The sequence below is a fragment of the Sorex araneus genome, chromosome 1, assembly GCF_027595985.1.
Source record: "Sorex araneus isolate mSorAra2 chromosome 1, mSorAra2.pri, whole genome shotgun sequence".
NCBI classification, from domain to species: domain Eukaryota; kingdom Metazoa; phylum Chordata; class Mammalia; order Eulipotyphla; family Soricidae; genus Sorex; species Sorex araneus.
This window is the reverse complement of record NC_073302.1, coordinates 202,996,076-203,021,668: the sequence shown is the minus strand read 5'-3', so window position 1 is coordinate 203,021,668 and position 25,593 is coordinate 202,996,076. Positions and strand designations below refer to the sequence as shown.

The 25,593-nt window shown below is 47.0% G+C and overlaps 1 protein-coding gene across 5 annotated transcripts in view; it reads left to right on the top strand.

Annotated features, from left to right (window-relative positions):
* The first annotated feature begins 399 nt into the window (after positions 1-399).
* The window catches only part of FMNL2 (formin like 2), a 376,300-nt gene continuing 351,106 nt past the window's right edge, over positions 400-25,593 (top strand). For all 5 annotated transcript variants that reach the window (XM_055136998.1, XM_055137002.1, XM_055136981.1 and 2 more), the window contains exon 1: positions 400-968. In XM_055136998.1, the coding sequence (XP_054992973.1) occupies positions 852-968 (117 nt within the window). In that variant the 5' untranslated portion in view covers positions 400-851. The remainder of the gene's footprint in view (positions 969-25,593) is intronic.

The following is a 25,593-nucleotide window of genomic DNA, read 5'->3' as shown; positions in this document are numbered from 1 at the left end:
CGTGCAAGGCAAACGCCCCACCTGCTATACTTTCGCTCCTGCCTCCAAATCTCCTGAACTTGCAAGAGCGTGTGCCTTCATTCAGTTGCCAAACGTGCCCACCAAGTGCCACAATGACGACTCGGTCACTTATTTCTCCACTTGGAAGGAGGGGGTCCAAAGGGACATCAGCGACAGATGCACGTAGACTACTTTGCCTGCAGAAGCTGCGCCTAGCCGGGTGGTGGCCGGTCGGGAGAGCGCGGTGTGCTGGGGCGTGCAGTGGACCCTCCGGGTTGAAACTACGCGTCCCGGCAGCCCGCGGGGCGGTGGGCGGAGCCGGGCCGGGTGCGGGGGCCGGGCGCGAGGGGGCATTGTGTCGGGAGCGCCGGGCTTGCTGCATTTGTCTGCCGGCGGAGCTGCTGGCCGGGCGGCGTGGCGGGGGCCGACGGGGGCTCGGAAGTGTCAGCCGGCGGCCGTGGGAGGCGGCGAGCGCCCGGCGGCCCGCGATCGCTCGTCGGGGGCGGAGGAGGTGGGGGGGTGTGGTGCCAGCGAAGCAACATGCAGATCGGCGCCCGGCGCCCTGACGACCCCTCCCTTGGAAAAGAGGCCGGGGCGGCGCGCAGCCGGGGGGCGGCCGGGGGGCGGCTGGGCTCGGGGCGCTGCTAGGGAGCGGCGCGCGCTGCACACTCGCCGGGGCGCGGCGGCGGAGGGCGGGGAGCCCGGCAGGTCGCGCCAGCAGCGGGCGGGAGCCGGAGCCGCCACTCGGAGCTGGGTTGATTTAAAAAAAAAAATTTTTTTTTTTAAATTTTCCGACGCGCCACGCGAGGGGGGTCCCCCGAACAGCCCCTGGTCCCCGGCGTGCCGCCAACATGGGCAACGCGGGGAGCATGGATTCGCAGCAGACTGATTTCAGGGCGCACAACGTGCCTTTGAAGCTACCGATGCCCGAGCCAGGTGAACTGGAGGAGCGGTTTGCCAGCGTGCTGGTGAGTGCGCGGCGGCGGCCAGACGCGGGAGCCCCGGGCTCGGGGCTGGGGGGCGGTGGGGGGCGCCGAGCCCGGCGCTGCAGCTGACCCTCGCATCCCCGTCCCCCTCCTCTCCCCTCCTCTCCTCCCGGCGCCCGAATGAGCCTCTCCTCTCGAGCGGGGAGGCGCCCACCTTTCGCATTGTGGTGCCCCCGCCGCACTCCCCCTGCCCGGCGGCCGCCCAGCGCGCTCGGCCGTCTGGCGCCCTCGGGCTTGGGGCGAGCGGCCCGAGCGGGCTTCCCGGCCGGCCCCGAACCCATTGTCTGGCGGGGACGCACCTCGCGGCGCGTGTGTCCCGGAGGTGCGGCGTGGGCGTGCGGGGAAGGTGGTGCGGGCCGGGCGGCGGGGCCGGCTCTGCGCTAAGGTGGCTTTTCGGTGTGTTTTACTGATTTTATAGAAATGAGATGCCCGCACACCGCGAGCATCTGCCGGCCAGTGCTCGGGCGCCCTGAGCCCCGGGGCCTGCAGGGTCCCGGGCAGGCCGATGGCCCGAGCCGCGCGCACCGCCGTTCCCCCAGAGAACTTGGAGCGCTCCCGTCGTGCGAGCGTCCGAGGGAACCTCCCCCTACTCCGCGCCCCTCCCCCTGCCCCCCAAACGCAAACTGGCGGGGTGCGCGGGGAGCGGCTTCAACCCCACAGCCAAGGGGCAGCGCTTCGCTCCAGCGCGTCGCTCCAGCGCGTCTTCGTTTGGTTTTGTCTTCAGTGTGCAACCTCAAAGATGGGCAGTTCGCCGGGGATACGCGGTGGCGAGTTGTCCCCGCTCCGGCGGCGCGACCTCGCCCGCCCCGCCCCTCGCGCCCCCAGCCCAGCGCCCGGGTCTTCGCCGAAATCCGCTCCTTGTGGCTCCCGGTCTCTTCCCAGCCCCCGAGACCCCGCTCGCGTGCCCCCTCCCGACTTCGCCGCCGGGACGGAGTTGCGGGGCTCCTCCCAGCCCGAGACTGTCAGTGCCCCGGAGGGTGTGGCGGCCTCGTCCCTCGCCCCTGCGCCCGTCCCGGACTCCGAGGTCACTGTCCAGCCTCTGTCCGGGGCCGCCGGAGGGGTCCGGGCAAGGTCGGACGCGTTACAGCCCCTGACATTTAGAATTCACCTTTCCCCCTTGCTGGTTCCCTCCGAACGCGGCAGGAGAAACTTGTGCTCGGGGCAGGGGAATTTTTGTCGGCCTGCGGGCATGGGGCGTGCACCCTCCTCATTTGGAGAAAGGGCCAAAGTCTCAGCGCCCGGCCTGGACCTTTCCAAAGGCTTCCTGCCGGCGGCCGTCGATGGGGCGCTAGTGGGCCGGCGAGTTCGGTTCCGGAGGAGGGCAGTTTAGCTTTGTGCTCTCGGGGACTGCCAGGCCGCCGGAAATCGTGGTGTGGCAGCCGGGAGATAGATGGGGCCCACCTGGCTCCCTTTGCATCTTCCCTGGTCGCGGGACCACAGCTGCTCCCTCCTGGTGCAAGCTGGGACGCCGCAGTGGACCCGCAAAGGCTTAATTACCTCTCCCCGCTGCCGGGTGCACGCTTGACCTGGCGGTCCAGGGACACACATTTAATTCAAAAGCCTTTCCGTTCCCGTAGGGAAAGCCTCAAAACCCTTCATAGCTTTTCCACTTTCCAGCCACTGTGTGTGTGTGTGTGTGTGTGTGTGTGTGTGTGTGTGTGTGTGTGTGAGAGAGAGAGAGAGAGAGAGAGAGAGCCAGCGAGAGTGCAGTGGCCACAGTAATAACAATAATTCTAATTCTATCTTTTCAGACACTTGTGTGTGAGACAGAGACTGGGAAGCAGAGGGAAATCCAATGCAGCAGTCATAATAATAACAATAATGCAATTAAGCCCTGCACAAGTTGGATAGCATTTTATTTTGCAAGAGCTTTCAGTGACCGGACTGATGATTCACACATGGTGTGAATTAATCTTCAGAAAAATAGTGTTCCTTCATTAATGTGGTAGATTTGTGTTATTGTAAAGCCCAGCAGTCACACATTTAGTATGTCCACATCCACCCTTTTACCCGGCAAGTTCCTTACGGGTCTGGGTTGGTTAATGGTCCATCCACTCCGTTTCACAAGCAGTTACTGGATACAGCTCCTCTCTTAATTGTTCCCAACATTCACAGCCTCACAGAAGGAGAGGAAAAACAAAAGCCCAGAAATGCAAGGGTAGCCTTTTTGGAAGAGTTTGAGCTGTTGTGAAAGTTTCCATTTGGGCCCTTTTTCTTAGGGACTCACTTGGACCGAGGATGTGGCTTCAGAGCAGTCATCCTTGTGGGATTTCTCTTCTGGCTAGAGAAATAAAGTCAGTTGTATTCACAATATTTGCAGCTCAGCTTCTCCTTAGGAGTTGCTTCAGAAATTCGCTCACAGTAGTAAATCCTAGAGACCGAGCTCAAAGGACAGATTTTACGTGGTAAGTTTGTGTTTTGTGGGGGGAGAAAGTGTCCCGCAGTTTGGGGGACCCAGCTCCACGCCCCAAGATGCTCAACCTGACCGTGTGGAGGCCCTCCAGGCCACCTCTGGCTGTATGTGGCGGTTGTGGCGCCAGGGATTCGACTTGGAGCCTTATGAAGGAGTTCTCCCCCTGAGGACATTAGGGATCCTTTCTGAAATGATAACTATTGATAATCATTGGTAAGGCTAGTATTGCTATACATCTTGTTTGTCTGTGTGATGAAATGTAAGTGGAGGAGTAAACCAATGGGTAATCTTGTACAGGAAAGTACCTCACTGTAAGTACTGCTTACATCAATAATTAACAGGCCATTTCAGATAGGCGAGGGAAACAATTTCTCTCACTCTCAAGCTCTGGAATATTTAAAACATTGGCAACAGTAAATATAAATTACAGTGGTAGAAATTTGTCTTATTTTTGGGAAATCTGGAGTGAACACACCACTTAGCGACTGTCCCCTTCCCACTCCCCCATATCAGTCTCTCTATGTGTTGAATTTTATAAATATAAAAAAATTAGTGAGGGGTCTTAGATGGTACAGGATTTAAGGCTCTTGTGTTGTATGTGGCCAACCCCTACTTTGGTCCTGACACCACATGTGGTTTCCCATCCCCACGAGGAGTAATCCCTGAGCACAGAGCCAGGAGTCAGCCCTGAGCACTGCTGTGTGTGACTCAGGTCCCCCCTCTTTGCTCTGCCCCCTCATGTAGTGAGTAGGAATGGAAAGGTGGAAATATCCATAAAAATCGCTTCATTTTTATGGAGATCAAACATTGTTTTAAAATGTATTTTGATTTTTCCTATTGCTTGAGATCTTGTGATTTACAGTACTGGTTTCCCATGCACAGAATTCTAAACCCACACCTAACACCAGTGTACCCGCTTCCCACCCCCAGGGACCCCATCGCCCCTCCCTTTCAAGCCGTTTCTTCCTCCCCGCAACAAACTCAGCTGTGTGTCTCAGTTCTTCTGTGGTGTTGCCTTTGGCCCTTTGTTGGTCCCTCGCTGGGTATCTTTAAGTTCCATATGAAAGAGATTATTCTGCAGGTATCCTGTTCCTTCTGACTGGTTTCAGCTAGCATGATATCCATGTCACGGGAAATTGCACGATTTTGTTCTTTCTTAGAGCCACATAATATTCAACTCCATATATATATATTTCATTTTTACTTTGTTTTTGGTTTTGGGGGCTATACCTGGCGGTGCTCAGGGCTTACTCCCAGCTCTGCATTCAGGGATCTCTCATGGTGGAGCTTGGGGGGGCCGTTTGGGGTGCCGGGAATCAAACCTGGGGTGGTTGTATGAAAGGCAAGCATTCTGTCTGTTGTGCTCTTTTTGGCTCTATGCCACAACTTCTTAATCCATTCATCTGTAGTTGGGCATTTGGTTTATTTCTAAACTTGGCTCTTGTCCTAAGCGCTACAGTGAATATAAGTGTGCACAGATACTTTTAAATGTATATTTTTTGTGTGTTTTGCGGATACTGCCGATAATGCTGATAGATGTTTTGGTATTACTGGGTTGCCTGGGAGTTCTGGCCCTATTTTTGGGAGAGGTTTCCAATTTGTTTTCTATAGAGGCTGAGCTAGGGTTAAGCATTTTAAAATAAGTTTTTTTCTTATCATTTTTTAATTTCATAAAATCGTTCACAATATTTGATTACATTTAATATTCAAACACGAATCCCACCACCGTTACACTTCCCACCACCAATTTCAGGTGTTTCCATCTCGAACCCCAATTCCTGCCCCAAAGCAGGGCCAAAATAATATATTTTGTATTTTTTTTATGAAAAACTGCTGAAAATACTACATAAAACAATCCTTAGAGGATTGTTGTATTTCACCCAGGGGCCATTAAACCCTTCTATAAGAGATCACTAACATGTTAGAAGTTGAACCCTGTGTGCTTTTATATATATCTGTAAAAAAAAAATATTTCCCTCTATAGTTGGCTGCCTCCTACTTTGAACCCCATCAAATGTGGTTCGGTACTCTTGGAGTATGGGTAGGGTGTGTTATGAAGTGACAAGGCCGCATTTGCTGCCTCATGGTCCAGGAATAGGTTCACTCATAAGTGAGGCTTGGCCAGAACGCGTGGAGAGAGGTGGGATTTGGGTTCTGGAGGTTTTTGTCTGTCGGGGTTGGGTCCCTTGGGGCAGGAGGGGCCTCAGCTGCCCCCCTTCGGGGCACCCTGAGTGAAACAGCATGGCCTGGGTCTGGTGGCAGGGGTATGGTGAGTGTCATGTCATGCTCCCTTCCGGCAGAGAAGCCATGCGATCTGAATGGTAGCCGGACGATTATCTCTTAAAAGAAGTTTTTTAAATAGTTTCTTTTTGCTACTTTTATAATTAAACATTTAAAACTTATATTTTAAAAATGTATCCCTTCTTGTCCTCTCTGTTGCCATACCGTTGCCATGTTTGGGTGTCACGCAGCTGTTGTGGCACTGTGGATCCCAGACAGACTAGAAGGACCCGCTTGTGGTGCCTCTGGGTGGTACCAGGGATCCCAATCATGTCCTCATGTTTGCAAGATTGGACTCCCTAGACCTTGAATCACTCCACCGCCCAGAGGGAAAAATTTGAGATTTTAAAGTAGAAATGTGAGTTCCTGAATTTCCTGTAATTCACAGCTAGGTACAAAATTGTATCTGAATCTATTTCTTTTTGTTTTAACTTTTGGGCCATATCCAGAGGTGCTCATGGGCAGGAGAATATATCACTCCTGTCACTGTGCTCTGGGTGTGGCCCAGGAAGCTTGCATGCAACATAAGTGCTCAGTCCTTTAAGCCGTATCTCTGGCTCTGGCTCCAAGTTTTATGATCTTGATTCTCTTTAAGAGTCTTTCTCTGAAACCGGGGACATTGGTGGAGGGTAGTAGGTGCTGGTGAACAGATTTGTGTTGGAAAATATATGCCTGAAACTCAACCATAAACATCCTTATAACTTTGTAATTTATGGTGGTTCAACTGAAAAAACAGTTTTCCTTGAGTTTATCTTCGGCGTTACTGTAGTAATAGTCATAAGAATTGTCCTTAATGGAAAAGCTTACTGACTTCTTGTTCACATTCGACTGTTTGCCTCCTTGAATGCACCTTTCAGTTTTAAAGTAATGTGCCACTGTGTAGATGATGTGTCTGTTATTCTTTGATAGAAGTGTTCATAAATTATAAATTTGTTTACCACCAAATCTTTATCTGATGGGAATACATATATACTCCCATATATTCCCATGTTTTTTTTGTTTTTTTTTTTTGGGTCACACTCGGCGATGCACAGGGGTTACTCCTGGCTCTGCACTCAGGAATTACTCCTGGCAGTGCTCAGGGGACCATATGGGATGCTGGGATGCTGGGATGCTGGGATCCGAACCCGGGTCGGCCGCGTGCAAGGCAAACGCCCTCCCTGCTGTGCTATCACTCCAGCCCCTCCCATGTTGTTTATTTCCAAAGATAATACCAGAGAGGTGATTCTTGGTCTTTGTACAAGAACAAGAATTTGATGATCTTTGTATAAGAACTCCTCTTTCTACAGTAGACGTTTCATAATGGTCCCTAGGAAGTGTCCTCAGAAGTCTTCCTTTAATTCATTTTATTATTTTACTTTTTTGGCTTTAGGGCCACACCCAGCTGTGCTCACGGCTTACTCCTGCTTCTGTTCAGGAGTCTTCCAGACGGTGCTTGGGGGGATCATATGTGGTGCCAGGGACCAAACCTAGGTCAGCTGCCCGAAAATAAGTGCCTTACCCTCTCTCTCTTCAGCCAAAGAATTCTTGCTTCAGGATTCTTTCTTTTTCTTTTTTTTTTTTAATGTTCCCAGGTTCTCTCCCAACCCGCAGCCTGACCCCTTGGCAGGCAAATGACAAGTTTATTTCATATTACTTGCTCCAAGAAAACTGAAAGGAGGGGCTGGAGAGATAGCACAGCGGGTAGGGCGTTTGCCTTGCACGCGGCCGACCCGGGTTCAAATCCCAACATCCCATATGGTCCCCTTGGCACGGCCAGGGGTAATTCCTGAGTGCAGAGCCAGGAGTAACCCCTCTGCATCGCCAGGTGTGACCCAAAAAGCAAACAAAAAAAAACAAGACAAAAAACACTGAAAGGAATAGCAAATAGAATTATCAGAAAATAAATCAATAAAGGCCAATTTGTGATGATAGATTGCTATTTGTTTTTAACCTTTCTTAATCGAATAGAGGACCATTAGCTACTGCCAGACCCAGTGCCACATGCTGGGAACTTCTTCTGTCCTTTAAAGGAGCTCTTTTAATGCTTCTTGCAAAACTGATTTCAAGGCTGTGAATTCTGTAAGCTGTTCCCTATCCATGAAACTGTAGTTCCTTCAAATCTGAATGATAATCTAGGTGGGTAGAGTATTCTTGGTGAGGCATTCATTTAGTTGACTTTTTGAACTTTATCCCTCCATACTCTTCTGGCTTGAAGAGGCTCATTTGATAGGGCTGCTGTACATCTTATGGGCTTTCCTTTATATGTAAGTTCCTTTCTTTTGATGTTGCTGCTTTCAGCATTCTGTCTCTACCTTTGTATTTTGTCGTTTTGAGCATAATGCATCTTGGAGTTTTCCTAATTAGAGATATTTCACTTGGAGTTCTTGGGCCTTTAGGATCTCGTGCCTGTAATTCTCAACTCTGGGTAATTCTTTCTTTTTTTTTTTTTCATTTTGGGTCACATCTGGCAATGCACAGGGGTTACTCCTGGCTCATGCACTCAGGAATCACCCCTGGCGTGCTCTGGGGACCATATGGGATGTTGGGAATCGGGTCGGCTGCGTGCAAGGCAAACGTCCTACCTGCTGGGCTATCACTCCAGCCCCAACTCCGGATAATTCTTGTCAGTGATTTCTATAACTGTTGTTTCTTTATCCCGTTTGTTGTCCCGTTCTTCAGGGACTCCTGGATTCTTAGATTGCTCCTCTTGAAGCCATCCCATAGTTTCTGGCAGCTGCTTGTTCTTTGCAGGCTGTTTCCACCTCCTGCTTGTTCCTGGTGATTTCCTCCTTTCCATCCTTGAGTGCCTTGATCTTTTGCTCTGCTGCTGTTTTCTGCTATTTAGAGCTTCTGTTGAGGTTTCTGTTTGTTTTTTATCGTCTACCCTGCTCTCATTTCTGTCACCTCTGCTTGTTGTTTTTTTCATTTCGACTCTTACATGTGTGCTTTGCTGGCGACCTGTGCCATCGTTTCCTTGAGCTTACTGATCCCCCTTATCACACTGTCACCAAAAGACATTGTCTGAGTATTTGCTGAACTGGCCAGTGTCATTTATGTCTCTGGTGGTACTGTTTTCACTCAGTGACTTCTCTGTATTTTCTGTATTGTTTTTCTAGTGTTCTTGCTGTGTTGGGATGGGGCTGGGTCTTTGTAGTTGCCCCTTCTGAAAGATGCTGTGGGATTAGATTGAAGGTTACTCTCTTCGTTCTCTGCCCATCTCAGAATGACAGAAGGAACCACTGAGCAGTGTGTTATGACTTGAGTAGATCAGTTGCTTCAGGGGCTGTGCTGTGGGCCCTTAATGTGGCATAGGTTGGGGGTGGAGGCTGTTGGGACCCACCTGGTAGGGAGGGGGCTGCCTCCCATTTGGGAATAGACCCAGTGATGTCAGCCAGAGGCAGGCTAGGATGGTGGAGCGGCAAGCAGAAGGTTAGCTCAGGTTTCATTTCTAAGCCCTCTCTCCCAGCTGCTGTAGATAGGTCACAGGCTGTTATGTGGGCAGATTGGAAAACAGAGTTTGAGGTAGTATTATTTTTGATTTGATACTAGGAACTACTTTGGTGTCTGAATTTGAGTGAATTTACTTTTCTTTTTAAAAAAAATTTTAAAATTATTATTTTTTGTTGTTGTTCTGTGGTTGAGGGTCGTAACACTCCTTAGGAAGCAATGGGAATATTAGCTTAACAACCATCTGTGAGTATATCCTGTAATCTTTACAGTTGTCACTTTTACAGTTTTGCCAACTATTAGCAACATTATAAATGAGAAGATAAAGACTGGCTTCACTGCCGGAGGCGAAGTTATTGAATAGCTAGGATTGCTTTGGTTTGGTTTTTCTTGGCCACACCTTGCAGTGCTCAGGAGCTGCTGCTTATTCGTGCTCAGGGGTCACTTTGAGGACTGCACTGGGCTCAGCCTCATGAAGGGAAGGCCTTAACCCCTAAGTTATCTCTCTGGCACCTGACCTGGCAATTTATTTTATTTTATTTTGTGGGGAGCCACCCCCGGCCAATGCTCAAGGGGTTTCCCTGGCTCTGCTCTCGGGAATCACTCCTGGAGATGCTCAGGGAACTCTGAGCCTGGGTAAGCCATAGGCAAGACAATGTTCTACCCGCTATGCTGTCTCTCCCCTCCCTGATCTGATATACATACACATATGTATATATATATTATATGCATATATATATATATATATATATATAAACTTCTGGGGTCATACCCAGAGATGCTCAGGGGTTACTCCTGGCTCTGCACTCAGGAATTACTCCTGGTAGTTCTCAGGGGACCATATGGGATGTTGGGAATTGAACCCAGGTTGGCCGTGTGCAAGGCAAACACCCTACCTGCTGTGCTATTGCTCCAGCCCCTGATCTGATATTTTAACTCAGATTTGAACCTCTGCCTTCTGTATCCCCTCTTTATTGTTCATCCCCCTCCATCCCCCCATTATATTCTGCTTCCTTAGGCCTAGAACTAAGGGGTGGGGAATTCTAGAAGGTTTCTAGTAGTGAGGGTGTGAAAAAATTTTCTTTAATCTGGTAAATGCAATGACAAAGTTTTATAAAAGTTTATAAAACTGGCAGCAATTTCTTCGATGTGACCAAAATGCGGTTTACTTGATGTTTCTCTTTAGATGTCAAACATTTTGGCATCTCCACTGTGCTTGTACTATTTTCAGGAGTGGAATTAAGTATTGATTTGATCCAAAAGCAAACTCTTCAGTTTTTCTTTCAAACTCTTCAGCTTTCCTTTCAAGGAAACTTTTGAAGAAACTTGCAAGTAGGCTTGAACTTGTTTGGGTAAGAAGCTTAGATATTTCAGAATGGATGGGAGAGGTAACCTGTGAATGCTTTGGGAATACTCCAAGTATGGTCATGGGGAAAGGGCAGGTGAGGTCCGACTTGGGGTTTAGGTTCATTTCCCTCTGCAGGATTTTTGCTCTCTTAAACCACTTCCAAGGGGAGCATGTGCCTGCAAGTCTGCTGAGCAGATTCATGGGGGAGTTTTCTTTCTCCTGCAGGAGAGAAAAAAGTCAAGAAGGAGGTGGGTTCTTTAAGTATTGTCATTTGAGCCACTCTGCTTCACTTCAGCAGTAACCCCCTGAGTTGTTTTGTTCTCCAAAATATAAATACTTAGGGCCAAGCCTTCCTTTGCAGTAATACCAGTAAAAGTCATGTGTGTGTGTGTGTGTGTGTGTGTGTGTGTGTGTGTTTGGGCCAGGCTGGTTGTGCTCAGAACTTACTCCTGACTGTATTCAGAGATCACTCCTGGTGGTGCCCAGGGGGACCAGGTGGGATGTCAGGTATCGAAACAGGGTTGGCTGTGTGCAAGTATTCCCGAAGCACCTTACACACTGCACTATCTCTCCAGTCGCCAAATCATGAAAATACATTTAGATATCTAGGATAGAAGCTGATCGAAGGCTGACCTGTGAATGCAAATATTTAGCTCTTGTAAGGTTGTGCCTCAACCCTGATGAAATTTGGGGGTGAAAGGGTTGTAAATCCTTAAGTGATAGTATCAGCATATCTTTTGCTGTTGCCTCTTTTGGTAAATGACAGCAGCTTGGGAAGCACGAATCCTTGTTTCTCAAATCTTGTTTTCTGCAGAGCATGGGCAAGTTCAAGTCGGTCAGGTTCTTGACTTTCCTTGTCTGTAGGTAGATATAAGGCTGGACATACTTGTCAGGGTAGTTGTGACAATTTTGAAACCATAGCATCTGACAGGGTGAGATGTCTAGAATGTAATATATATGGTCGAGTAGCTGACTTTGAATTTGGAGGGATGTGGGCAGCCTTCTTCCTGGAGCTCAAGAGGGTAGATTTCTGCAGGGTCAGTGATTGAAAGTCTCATTAATCCTAAGGAAAAGTCTTGGGATATTTATGGTGTCAGGATGTGGAGAGACATTTGGGGACAGTTCTGATGACTGGAAGCTCTTTCCGAACTCTACACTGAGCTGGTGCTTTATGGGTGTGAACAGGAGGATGAGGGGAGGTTGGTACCTCAGGCCCCAGATCAGGAACTGGAGCGTGAGGAAGAGTCCCCACCACACCAAAGAACAGTCTCCCACACTGCATCTTCCATCCCTCCTACTTTTTGGTCAGAAGGAGGGATGGGATCACACCTTGCAGTGCTCAGGGGCTACTCCTGTCTCTGTGCCCAGGGATCACTCCTGGTACTGCTTGATAAGCCATATCCGGTGCTGGGTATTGAAGTGGTTTTGGTGGTCGCATGCACAGCAAGTGCCTTAACCCCTGGGCCTCTCTTCCACCCCGTCTCTCCTCTTTGAGCCATGGGAGCAGACTCTCTTGTTCCTTGCTCTCCCTTTGAGGGGGTCTCCACTCATACTTCTTCCTCTCATTCTGCCCTCCTCCCCATCCCTCTGTTTCAACACCAAGCACGACTCCATTTCCTACAGAGGTGACAGAGTCTGGGAGGAACATCTCCCAAGAGCAGTCTCAAGGGCTGTGATCCAACTCAGGCCCCTCGATGTGGGCTGGGATGGTTGGGATTCCAGAGAGGCCACTGGTCCCAGTGGGAAGGGGAATGGCAGTTGAGGCAGACAGATAGAAGGGTACTTTCTGTGCAAAGGGCAGGAGCACACGCTTTGTCTGAGTTTGATGCCTGGCACTAGAGAGGGATCAAACTCTGACCACCCCCCGCCCCTCCCCTGACCTCCAGTGCAGCATAGAGCATAACCCCCCTTCCCCCAGCACGGCTGAGTGTAGCCCAAAACCTAATAGAGAGGTTTTCTTTTCTTTTTCTTTCTTTCTGTTTTTTAAATTTTTAAAAAATATTTGCCTTTTGGGTCACACCTGGAGACGCTCAGGGGTTACTCCTGACTCTCACTCAGGAATTACTCCTGGCAGTGCTTCGGGGACCATGCAGAGTACCAGGGACCAAACCTGGGTCAGCTGCGTGAAAGGCAAATGCCTCAGCTGCTGTACTATTGCTCTGGCCCCAGTAAAGAGACAGAAGTCATTCCATACTCTAAGAAAGTTACGTAAGGGCTGGGCATATGGGTCAAGCGGTAGAGCACATGCCTGTTATGTCCAGGGTCCTTAGTTTGACACATGCTCTCTGAGCACTGTTGGCTGTGGTTCTGGAGGCTACTGAGCACTTTCTGCCCATAGCACTGGGTGCGGCCCGGATGAAGAAGCCACCCAGTCACGTCCAAACCAGCCCTGACGGAGCTCCCGAAGAGTCGCTTATCACGGACTTTTTCTAGCTTCCAGGACATATTCAGGCTCTCAGTCACCTCCATGTGTTCTTGGAGCTGTTGGAAATGGTCATGACTCCGGCAGCCTTCGTTCATGGTCTTTGCTGCCTTCTGGTTTGCTCTTGCTAGGGCTCCCCAAAGGAAAGCATCGAGGTGCTCAGAGACGGCGTCTCCTGAGATAGGTCAGCGCGCCTGGCTGAATTCTCTGTGGTGTGCGAGTTCAAGACCTGCTTTCTCTCACAGACTGGCTAGCTTGGGGAAGGGTGTCAGAGAGCTTGCCCCTGTATGATCGAAGCTTGAATGGAGGTAAAGAAGGTGGGGGGGGCTGGAGCGATAGCACAGCGGGTAGGGCGTTTGCCTTGCATGCAGCCAACCCGGGTTCGATTCCCAGCATCCCATATGGTCCCCTGAGCACTGCTAGGAGTAATTCCTAAGTGCAGAGCCAGGAGTAACCCCTGAGTATTGCTGGGTGTGACCCAAACAGCAAAAAAGGAAAAAAAAAAGAAGGTTGTAGTGGGGGGACTTGAGGAGGGGCGGGCATCTTTCTCAGTTCTTGCCTAAATTGCCAAAGACTGATTCTCCCCTGGCTTCCCTTTCTCATCTGTGGTCCTTTGATTGAAAGGTTAAGGGAGTATGAACAGTCTTGACAAGCTAAAGCTAAAGCATCAGCCCTCAAGTGTGGCTGCATGTCAGCATTACCAGGGAGCCTTCAGAAATAGCTACTCGGCTCTCACTAGCAGACTTGGATCCTGTGGCATGTGAGGTGAGCACTGGTGTCGTTCAAAGCGCCCTCGGAGATTTTTAATTAGTGCCTTCCCTTCTAGAGGATCTGTGCTCTCTTTTCTGACCCCCTTGAAGACCAAAGCATGGAGTCAAAAGCACAGTGAAAAGAAGTGTTTGAGAGTAGACGAACAGTTTATGAGGAACTCAAAAATTAGAAAAATTAGACAGTGTTGAGAGAGATTCATAAAAAGCTCAAAAGCCCCAAGAAGAGAAATACAGGAGAAACGGTTCAAAGAGGGTGAGCGGTTCAAAGACAGTGAGCTTCAGATTTAATTAAACGCTTTAAAAAATGCCCATCAAAGAATCAAGATGAAAATTTGCATAGAAAGTTCCCGTAGACGATAGCTTCAGAGTCAACAATGACCCTGAGCTATTCTTGTGGAGCAGAGCAATCAATAAATCAATTGTATTTTTGCTTAGCCTCCATTCTCAAGCCTAATTGTTGGTTCATTGCTAGCCTTTTGCTTTGATCTCTGGTTCTACCACTTTACAAAGACTTGATGAGCTTCGCTTCCTGGAGTGAAATTCAAATACACTTGTGAAATGTAAACAACATTCATTTATTAAGAATCCTATAATCAAGGCAAATTGGCATGCTTATATGTGCAATTAGTCTTGAGCATAGAAAGATGAATCTTGCTAGGTCCAAGTTGATTGTTCTCGACACAAGACTTTTCAGTTATTCCTCTGATAGTTGTAACATAAGCAAATTGACATGCTTCTTGCAGTCTTTCACATTTGTGCTTTGGGGTTTGAGGAAAGCCAATGTGGTTTCCTAATTAACAGGACAGAAGTGATTTTTAGCTCATTTTTCATCTGGAAATATAAGTAAATCTTCCAAGGAAATAAAGGTAGTTTATAACTAGAGAAAACTTTCTAGTATTTGGGAACAGTGTTAGAGAGATATGCATTTAAACACCATTTTGTTTTTTTCCCTGTTGGGTCACACCAGGCGATGCTCAGGGGCTCCTCCTGACTCTGCGCTCAGGAATCACTCCTGGTGGTGCTCAGGGGACCATATGGGATGCTGGGGGTCGAGCCTGAGTTAGCCACCCTACCTATTGTACTATTGTTCTGGCCCCTAAGTACCTTTTTTTTCCCTTCTTTTTCATTTTGGTCACAACTGGTGATGCTCAGGGGCTACTCCTGCCTTTGCACTCAGGAATCACTCCTGGCAGTGCTCAGGGGACCAAATGGGATGCCGGGAATTAAACCCGGGTCACTCACATGCAAGACAAATGCCCTACCCACTCTACTATCACCCCTGCTCCCCCACCCCCAACTCCAGTCTTAAGTGAAAAATAATGGAGGCATCTCAGGATGGCTCAGTGGCAAACGCACCTGTTTTACAAACATCAGGGCATGAGTTTGATCTCTGACACTGCACCCACAGGTGCTGAGTGGGCTCCAGGCAGCTTTTCTCTCTGGGATCCTGAGGACCACAGCAAGGGATGCATTTTCAGGCCACTGTGGCCAGGGACGTGTGAGAACCTCAGCTAAGGGCAGATGCTGTGATCAGGTGTGTGGCCCCAAGTGAGGACCACATACAGGCTCTTCCGGCTCAGTGTGCAGCCTGGGTCATTACAGCCACAGCCATGTGACCCCACAGAAAGGGGGCATTGGAATAAATTATTTGTTTTGGTGAGGGAGGTAAGCATAACTGTCTTCTGTTGTTGTTGTTAGTTTTTGTTGGGGAGCACATTGTGGTGGTACTTGGGGTTACTCCTGCTCTGTGCTTGGGGGCGGTCCCAGTGGTGCTAGGGATCGAACCCCGGCCTCCTGCATATCCAGTTTGATGGATTTTCCCCAAACCAAGTGCAGCTGTGACCAACTCCTATTCCAACAGGAAAGAAATATTTTCCTTGCGTGCCCAGCCCTTGGTTCCTTCCCTGAGCTTACTTTCTGAGTTGTCCAACTTAGGTGGTACCAAGTAGGTGGACCACAAGATTGTGCCCTGCGATCTGAGGTTTCCACCGCTTCCTCCGAGAGAGTTCCTTAGTCTAGGTAGGCTGTAAGGAAATACTTCCGGCAAATTGCCGCATCTTCCCGTGGCTTCCATCATGCCCTCATTACTGTCCTGATGGCATTGTGTGTAAACTGCTTTTCCTAACACCGAGAAGCCGACATTGAGATTTGTGTTTCTAGAGGTAGGTATGAACAGGGAAGGACTTCCTGCGTGGAAAAAGAGCAGTGGCAGTTTGGGCTTCAGTACAAGCAGTCTTGAAAGAATTGTTTTGATATAAAGATGTCAACAAAAATAAATCTATTTCTGGCCCATGTGAAGTTGGCATGTTTTCCTCATGTCTGTGGATTTTCCCCAGGTAGCCCAGCTTCCAGCCACATCACAGAGATGCGTGTATGTGTCATTCATTGGCATGTCCACATAATCCCAGTTGGATAAATGGATGTCTGTGTCCGTTTCCACTTAGATTTTTGAGTTGCTGAAAGGCTTAGGCCACTAGGCAGAACTGCGAACAAATTGGGTGGAAAATAAGTGACTACAAATGATTGTTCAATAATAGAAGCATTTGGGGTCTTTGTTTAGAAGTTTGGTGGCACAGCATGCAGAAACATGCTGAGGGAACTTGACTTTGGTTGATATCAGTTAGCTTGTGGGAACATTGCCTTCATTTTCTGTCATTTTGCTTCACATCAGATTCTAAGAATTGACGGATAACAGAGTGAGTGAGAACTTCCTCTACTAGAAATTACACGTTCTCAGGTACAAGTTTTGTGTTTTGACTTTCAAACCCAAGTTCTGGTCGTTAGCATCTATCAATTTCCTTTTCTTTCCATTTTTAGCATTGCTGACTGGACCTCGGGCCTCACACATGCAAGGCTGTGCCCTCATGCTGAGCTCCATCCAAACCCTTGTCATTTTTCCTGCTGACTCTTTTGAAATCCTAAAAGGACTCAGATCGTGAATTTCATCTTCTTGTTCAGTTTTCCCACCAAGTGTTATTCCAGACATCAGTGCAATCTGAGGTGTTTCAGCCAGCCGTATTTCACTGGCTGCTCTGCCTCCCTATCCTGTGTGGCCCAGGTACCCTTGTGGCTGTATCACCCAAGCCCACCAGTCTTTCCAGACCCTCCTTTGCTTTTCCATCCCTGACTTGGGTTTGTTCCCTTTTGTCCACAGAATCGTCCTGCACTGTCCCGCTATGGGAATTCTCAGGAACTTCTCTGCATGTTTTGGGCTTTGGTGCTTTCTTCCTGCTTGAAAATATGCCCAACCTTCCAGGCCCTTCTGAACTCTCCCATCTCTTCTGTGTGCCTTTGCAGGCCCACTTTAGCTCCGAGGGAGCAGGGTGGGGAGCAGCTTTCCCCTTTCTTTGATTTCTTTATAGTACAAATCATCTCTTACTCATGAGGCCCTTGATTAAATAGTCCCTTGTGTGAGGTGTGTCTGTTAAATAAGGGGATGCTTTTATGTACTGCGTTGTAGTCACTCTTTACATTCTTAGCCGCTCGTTTCTTCTCTGCTTTATTTGCCAGCATACATTTTGGGCTCCGAGGAGACAAGGGTCATATCCTGCAGGGCCTGGCAGCTTTTCCTTCCCTGGTGCAGGGGTTGGCCTGAGTTTTAGCACCGCCAGGAGTAATTCCTGAGTGGTGCTAGCCTGACCAGATGGTAGCTGAAACAGAATCCATTCAACACAACTTACTTTTGTGTTGAAATGACTTTGTCACTGGTTCCTGCTCATCTTGGTATTCCCATCCACTTGACAGTAGGTTCTCAAGCATATAAAGTGTTTTGAGAGAGTAAGTCAGCATCCTGTTTCACCTAAAGTTGTGCATTAGGGGTCACTCTTGGGGAACCATATGCAGTATCAGGGATTGACCAGCAAACACCTTAACCCTATGCTATCTCTTTGGCTCAGGTCTTTTTCACGCCCCTCCACCCCCCACCCGGTAGCTTGTTGCTAAAGATATTTCCTTTTTGAGGGACCAGAGTGATATATAGCAGATAGGACACTTGCCTTTTGTATGGCCAACCCAGGTTCTTTTTTTTTTTTCTTTTTGGGCCACACCCAGTGATAGTGATGCTCAGGGATTACTCCTGGTTCTGCACTCAGGAAATACTCCTGGTGATTCCTGGAGGACCATATGGGATCCCGGGGATTGAATCCACGTTGGCTGTGTGCAAGGCAAACGTCCTATTCATTATACTATCTCTCTGGCCCCTAACCCCGGTTCTTCTATTCCTGTCATTTCATGTGGTCTCCTGAACCCACCGGGAGTGATCCCTGAGTGCAAGCCAGGAGTAAGCCCTGAGCACAGCCAGGCATGGCCCAGCAATAACAACAACTATACATACATGCACACACACAAATATAGATTTCCCTTTTTCTTTATTATTTCTTAAGATATTTTAACTTTAAGGCAATATACAATTTTTTGAGTGGTTTTCTATAGAGATTTATTTCTGGAGTTAAATGTAAAAGTTGTCGGAGCTGGAGTGATAGCACAGCGGGGAGGGCGTTTGCCTTGCACTCGGCCAACCCGGGTTCGATTCCCAGCATCCCATATGGTCCCCTGAGCACCGCCAGGGGTGATTCCTGAGTGCAGAGCCAGGAATAACCCCCGTGCATTGCCAGGTGTGACCCAAAAAGCAAAAAAAAAAAAAAAAAGTAAAAGTTGTCTATATAATTAATATTATTTCTAAGATCCTCTAAGTTGTCTGTAAAGGTTCATCATGTATAATTCTGGATATATAGCCTTGTAAGTTGTTTGCCCAATTAAAGTTTGGGAAATTTTGAGGAAATTTTAAGGAACTTCATCAAGATACACATTTTTAAAAAAATTTATTTATTTATTTATTTATTTATTTATTTTAAAATTTTTTAATTAGTGAATCACCATGAGTTACAGTTACAAACTTATGAACTTTCATGTTTGCATTTTGTTTATATCCCTCCCCCAGTGCCCAGTCCCCTCCACCAGTGTTCCCAGTATCCCTCCCACCCTCCCAACCCATTTCCCCCACCCCACACCACCTCTGTGGAAGGACATTCCCTTTTGTATTCTCTCTCCTTTTGGGTGCTGTGGTTTGCAATAGAGGCACATTTTTAATAGGTATGGAGCTGAAAAATCAGGCTTTGTTAACAGGCTCTCAAGACACTAGCATAGCATTTTTTACTTCAATTCCAAAGATACAACAAATACATAATAAACAATAAATATAAATGTAGTTGTCCAAAGTTCCTTGAAAGTTCTGTGAGGGCAAATTTACTGTCTTTTCTGCCTGTAAATTTGGGGGTGTACATACAGAACAAATAGTATCTATATATGACTTGAAAATGATACAGTGAGAATGGGATGAATTAGCCATTGTTGATCATTTGGCTAGAAACAAAATAATGGCTAGAAACAAAATCAGCTTGTGATCAAATGGGCTTTTGTTTGACACCAGTTGTCCTCTAAGGCTCTCTGAAGGCACTTTTTCAGACAACTGTCTCTGAACCTTTGTCTTTTTTTAATATGTCCTCAGTAAAATAACTGTGTTGTTGGAGTTTGTGGTAGGTGCTGGCTCTGTCCTCCAAGATAACTCAGACTTGAGCCTCCTATGAGAAGAGCACAGTTACTATCTGTTTTAGTAGGTTTTATGTTGGGAATTGCTTCTTTTTAGTTAAAAACAACAACAACAACAAAATGCCACAAAACAAACCTCATCTATTCAGATTCATTCATTAGTAAATATTTGCTTTGGATGTTTGGTGCCATTTAGCACACAGATAAGATACTGGGCGACTAGTCCCCTCTGCCATGGCATTACTGCCTACTGGAATGGGCCTGGGAATGAAGATGAAGATAATGGGAGTTTTCTTTGAGAGGGGCAGGGCACACCTGGCTGTGCTCAGGACTTAATCTGGCTCTTTGCTTAGGGGTCATTCCTGGCAGTGCTCAGAGGAATATCTGAGATGCTGGGGATTGTATCCGAATTGGCCACATGCCAGTTGGTGTGCTATCTATCTAGCCCCTGTCTAGGTAGTAGGATTTTTAATGACTTGTGTGTATGTGTGTGCGTGCATGTACACGTGCATGCACATGTGTGCTACATATAGAATAGATAGCATGTTAAGGTTAAAATCTTACAATGTTTTAGGCTAAATGTCTAGGTCTAGACAAGTTAGCCAATTTGGCTTACACTTGGAATTTATTATGTGCAGACTAATTCTGCTGTAAAGCTTCAGGTGTGCATGTAAGTTCGCAAACACTTAGGAAGATTATGGTAAAAAATATTCATACTGGGACATTGAAGACAAGGTCGGCAAAACCCTCCACAATATTGAAGATAAAGGTATCTTCAAAGGTGACATGGAACTAAGCAATCTAGTAAAAACAGAGATCAACAGATGGGACTACATTAAACTAAAAAGCTTCTGCACCGCAAAAGACACAGTGACCAGAATACAAAGACTATCCACAGAATGGGAAAGGATATTTACACAATACCCATCAGATAAGGGGTTGATATCAATGGTATATAAAGCACTGGTTGAACTCTACAAGAAGAAAACATCCAACCCCATCAAAAAATGGGGCGAAGAAATGAACAGAAACTTTACCAAGGAAGAAATATGAATGGCCAAAAGGCACATGAAAAAGTGCTCTACATCACTAATCATCAGAGACATGCAGATCAAAACAACCACGAGATACCACCTCACACCACAGAGACTAGCACACATCCAAAAGAACAAAAGCAACCGCTGTTGGAGAGGATGTGGGGAGAAAGGGACCTTCCTACACTGCTGGTGGGAATGCCGACTGGTTCAGCCCTTCTGGAAAACAATATGGACGATTCTCAAAAAACTAGAGGTTGAGCTCCCATTTGATCCAGCAATACCACTGCTGGGAATATATCCCAGAGAGGCAAAAAAGTATAATCGAAACGACATCTGCACATGTATGTTCATTGCAGCACTGTTTACAATAGCCAGAATCTGGAAAAAACCCGAATGCCCTAGAACAGATGACTGGTTGAGGAAACTTTGGTACATCTATACAATGGGATACTATGCAGCTGTTAGAAAAAAGGAGGTCATGAATTTTGTATTTAAGTGGATCGGCATGAAAAGTTTCATGCTGAGTGAAATGAGTCAGAAAGAGAGAGACAGACATAGAAAGACTGCACTCATCTATGGTATATAGAATAACAGAGAATAACACCCAAGAATTGTAGAAATAAGTACCAGGAGGTTGACTCCATGGCTTGGAGGCTGGCCTCACATTCTGGGGAAAGGGCAACTCAGAGAAGCGATCACCAACTATAATGTAGTCGAAGGCCATGCGGGGGAAGGGAGTTGCGGGCTGAATGAGGGCTAGAGACTGAGCACAGTGGCCACTCAACACCTTTATTGCAAACCACAACAGCTAAATAGAGAGAGAGAACAGAAGGGAATGCCCTGCCACAGTGGCAGGGTGGGGTGGGGGGAGATGGAATTGGGGAGGGTGGGAGGGACGCTGGGTTTACGGGTGGTGGAGAATGGGCACTGGTGAAGGGATGGGTTCCCGAACTTTGTATGAGGGAAGCATAAGCACAAAAGTGTATAAATCTGTAACTGTACCCTCACGGTGATTCACTAATTAAAAATAAATAAATTAAAAAAAATATTCATACTGGGGACAGCCTTTTGGGCAGTAGAGAATTCAAGTATGAAGAGTAATAATAGATGTGCCAGACTTTGGATTGCACCATTGTGTTTCACCAAACACCTGCCCGAGGCACTTGGGTCGGAAACTTCCAGACTTTTGTGCAGTGCTTATCATAGGGAGTGGTGGCTTTGGATATTAGGGACCCAGAGAGAACATTGAACTAAACGATTTTTAAAAAGGCTTTGTTGTGTGTGTTCATATTTATTTGCCTCCCAAGCAGTGTTGGGAGATTTGGTGTCACTGCCAGTGGGGCCGAATAGTTCTGTGCCTGGCCAGGACCTGGCAGTGCAGAGTTCAGGAGGTGGCGCAGACAGGGCCACCCTGGCCGCGCTTGGGGCCATGAGGCACTGGGGATCGAACTCCTGTTCCAGCACATCAAAAAGCAATCTCCCCACCCCCAGAAGACTTCCTTCCTTCCTTCCTTCCTTCCTTCCTTCCTTCCTTCCTTCCTTCCTTCCTTCCTTCCTTCCTTCCTTCCTTCCTTCCTTCCTTCCTTCCCTCCTTCCTTCCCTCTCCCTCCCTCCCTCCCTCCCTCTCCCTCCCTCCCTTCCTCCCTTCCTCCCTCCCTCCCTCCCTTCCTCCCTTCCTCCCTCCCTTCCTCCCTTCCTCCCTCCCTCCCTCCCTTCTTCCTTTCATCCTTCCTTCTTTTTTTTTTTTAAATGCTGCTTTGGAATCAGACCTAGGTTTGAATCAGAACTTTGCTTCTTACCAATTGAGTGATCTTTATCTTTTTTGAGGGTGTGGGGATTAGGGCACATCTAACAGTGCTCACAGCTCGCTTCTGATTCTGTGCTCAGGGATCACTTCTGGTGGGCCTTGTGGGACTATACTGGGGTGCCAGGGATTGAACTGTGGTCAGGTGTGTGCAGGGGGATCAAAACACCCCACCCACTGTACTGTTGCTCCAGCTGGAGTGATTTTTTTTTTTTTAAGCTTGAGTATACCATGCCCTTGATTAAGTTTTCAGTGGAGAGTGTTATAAGATAATGCTTGGTATTATTGAGTTGTGGTGCTCAGGTATAAAAGGTAGCATTTCTGATGATTTTGCATCCTTTGAATTTGACTTGATTAAAGTGCTGTCTTTAGGGTTAGACTTCTAATCAATCAATCAATCAATTTTTGGCATTGCCAGGGGATCAAACTCAGGGCCTCATACACCACTGTCCCCATAGTTCCCCATCTCTGGCTGTGGGCTGTGGATAGGATGGGATTCAACTATTACTCACAGGTAATTAGTTAGATCATCATCAGCCTCAAAGTGACATTTAAGAGCACGCAGAGCTGGGGCCATTGGTGTCTTGTGCTTGCTATTCTTGCTTATGATCTTTCTTCCTAACCCTTCATAAATGAATGTTTTCAAAGGTCTGGTCTATGGTGGACCAGTCTCATCTGCTTGGATATTGTGTCTTAGCACCTATGGTATTTTGTGCTTTTTGGGAAGAAAAAAGGATAGTTTCAGGGCATGGGCCCATTCCTTTTCCAGACCCGGGGAAGTGTTACTGCTTCTGTAACTGGAGCAGACAAGCCCCCTGCTCTATATAATGGGGTCATCACCCACAGCTGCTTCACATGAGCAAGTCCATTCAAAGTCATGATCATATCTTGACTTGGAGCCTTCAAGAAACTGCTGTCGGAGTTTTGTTTGGTGCCAACTTCACTCTAGGATGGAGGATGGTCAGATAAAGTTATTTGGACTTCATTCTGAATTCCAGTGGTGGTTAAAAAGGGGATTTCTCAGGGGCTGGAGTGATAGCACAGCGGGTAGGGCGTTTGCCTTGCAAGCGGCTGACCCAGGTTTGATTCCCAGCATCCCATATGGTCCCCCAAGCACCAGGAGTAATCCCTGAGCATTGCTGGGTGTGACCGAAAAAGAAAAACAAGGGGGTGATTTCTTAATGTATAGGTGGCCTTCTGCTTGGTTGGATTACAATAAGAGCATTGGAGTTTGATGAACGCTTCCTCCTTATTTCAAATCAATAATACAGGCTGGACAAAAGTAAAAGGCCCTTTCCAGCCCTCAGAAAAAAAGAAAGAAAAATGTGATATCTCCTGACTCGATCAAGGAAACAGAGTCCTAAGTTATTATTAGTTGCATTCCTCCAGGAATCTTTTGCTATATTTCTTTTTTTCCCTGGACAGCTACTTACTAATCTGTTTCATTTATGCCCTACACAGTTTGTCTTGCTGAATAAGACAGCGCTAAGCTTATGAAACAGAAACTGGTCCCTAAGATAGTAAGTATCTTCTTGCTATCTAGAAACAGGTCCAGAGCAATAATACTGCAGGTAGGGCAAAATTTACCTCGCACGTGGCTGACACGGGTTCTGTGCCCAGCATCCCACATAGTCCCTTGAGCCTGCCAAGAGTGATCCCTGGGCACAGAGCCAGGAGTAAGCTCTGAGCACCACTGGGTGGGGCCTAGAAACAAACCAAGAAAACAAAAAACAAAAACAAAACATAAGTGAGTAGTGACTGGAATGTTTGAAAATGCTTTTATACGCTCTTCCTTATTACTCACTTTCTTGTGAAGAAAATTGTTTTTTCACTCTCAGCTGATGAATATCACCTTTGTCTTCAATTTTATAGCGACATTCTACTCTGTTAAAGTTATGGAGATAAAAGGAATGTTTGATAGAGCTGTCAGACTAATGTGACATAAGATTCTCTGTGTTTCCAGACCCTGGAGGGTCCCTAAATCTCACGGGCTGTGCCTGTGTGAGTGTTTTACTTGGTGTCCTGTTTCCATATCAATTAGTCTTAAATTTTGGAATTTAGTGGTGAAGGTATGAACCCATTCTCTCAGGCTTCTTGTGCCAATTATTGTAGTCCTTAGTCAGCTTCGAGTTGCATGAAAGGAAGTATTAAACCAAGTCCTAAGAAGGTCCAGATGAAAAGGATTATGACATGGTACAAAAATATTAGCATGACTGGCCCAGCCGTGTGACTCATTCCTTTCGGAGTATTCATTTTGACAGCTTTTTTGAATCACACATCAATCACAAAATTGGTATTTTTGGCAGGGTGCTAGATTTTACTCTAATGCTCACTACGATCACGGCCAAAAATGAACAAAGAGAATTCTCCGTGAAACTTAATCGCATCACAAACATTTATTTATTTATTTTTTATGAGCACAAGCAAAAATTGGGAGAGGATTTTTTTTTTATTAGCCCAGGAAAACTATACTGCTTTATCCAAAGACAAATAAGACCCTGTTTCATTATCTAGTCTTTGGCTACGGGAAGCGTTCTTGGGTTAGTTTCCATTCCAGAGTGTTCTTCCATTCTTTTTTCCTATTTATTTTTGAGCTGTAACATAAACATCATTGTATCTGTGACAAGCAATCCATGCTATTTTTAAAAAGATTTAATGGTTCAACTTTGTCTCTATATCCTTTACTTTTTTAAAATTGATTTTTATTAAAAACACTGTGATTTAAAAAGTTGTTCATTATGCAGTTGTTTCAAACATTTAGTGTTCTAACACCACCCGTGTGACCTTCCCTCCCCCAGTGTCTCCAGTTTCCTTTCCAGAGTGTTCTTTCTTGACTTTCTCCCTTTCTCTAGGAATACGGAGCCTTTGTTCTGATGACTGAGCTTGCTTTGAGCTGGCTTCGGTGTGGTGTGTACTGCATGAAGTTCCTTGGGGTAAGAAATCTGCCCCTGAACTTCAAAGGAGGAGCCAGAGACACCGGGTGTATCTAGAAATAAAAATAGGACCCTTTGTCTCCATTTCACCTTTCTCTTGTGCAGGCATCCTCTTCCTTTTGTGCAAAGAGCCTTATAATAGTTGTGTTCTGTTGTGCCGTTGAATGATTTGCAGCTCTAACCCTCCTGCCCCCTAAATACAGACTGTTTCCTTGCATGCAGTTGAATGTTGTAAAGAACATGCACTGTGTAGAGTGTGCTTCAGTCCTGACCTAGTGATGATGGGTATAGTCTTAATGAAATACTGGCAACACTGCAGACCAGTGGATGCAATAGCTATATGACTAAACAAATAAAATGTTACAGAGACATCCTCAGCTTTTTTTTTTTGCTTTATTGGGTCACACCCAGCGATGCTCAGGGTTACTCCTGGCTCTGCAGTCAGAAATCAGTCCTGGTGGTGCTTGGGGGACCATATGGGATGCCGGGGATCAAACCCAGGTCGACCATATGCAAGGCAAACACCCTACCTGCTGTGCTATTGCTCCAGCCCTGAGACATCCCCAGCTTTTCTGGCATCATTTTCTTCAAAGGAGAGCTACCTAGAATATGTTATTTCCATCC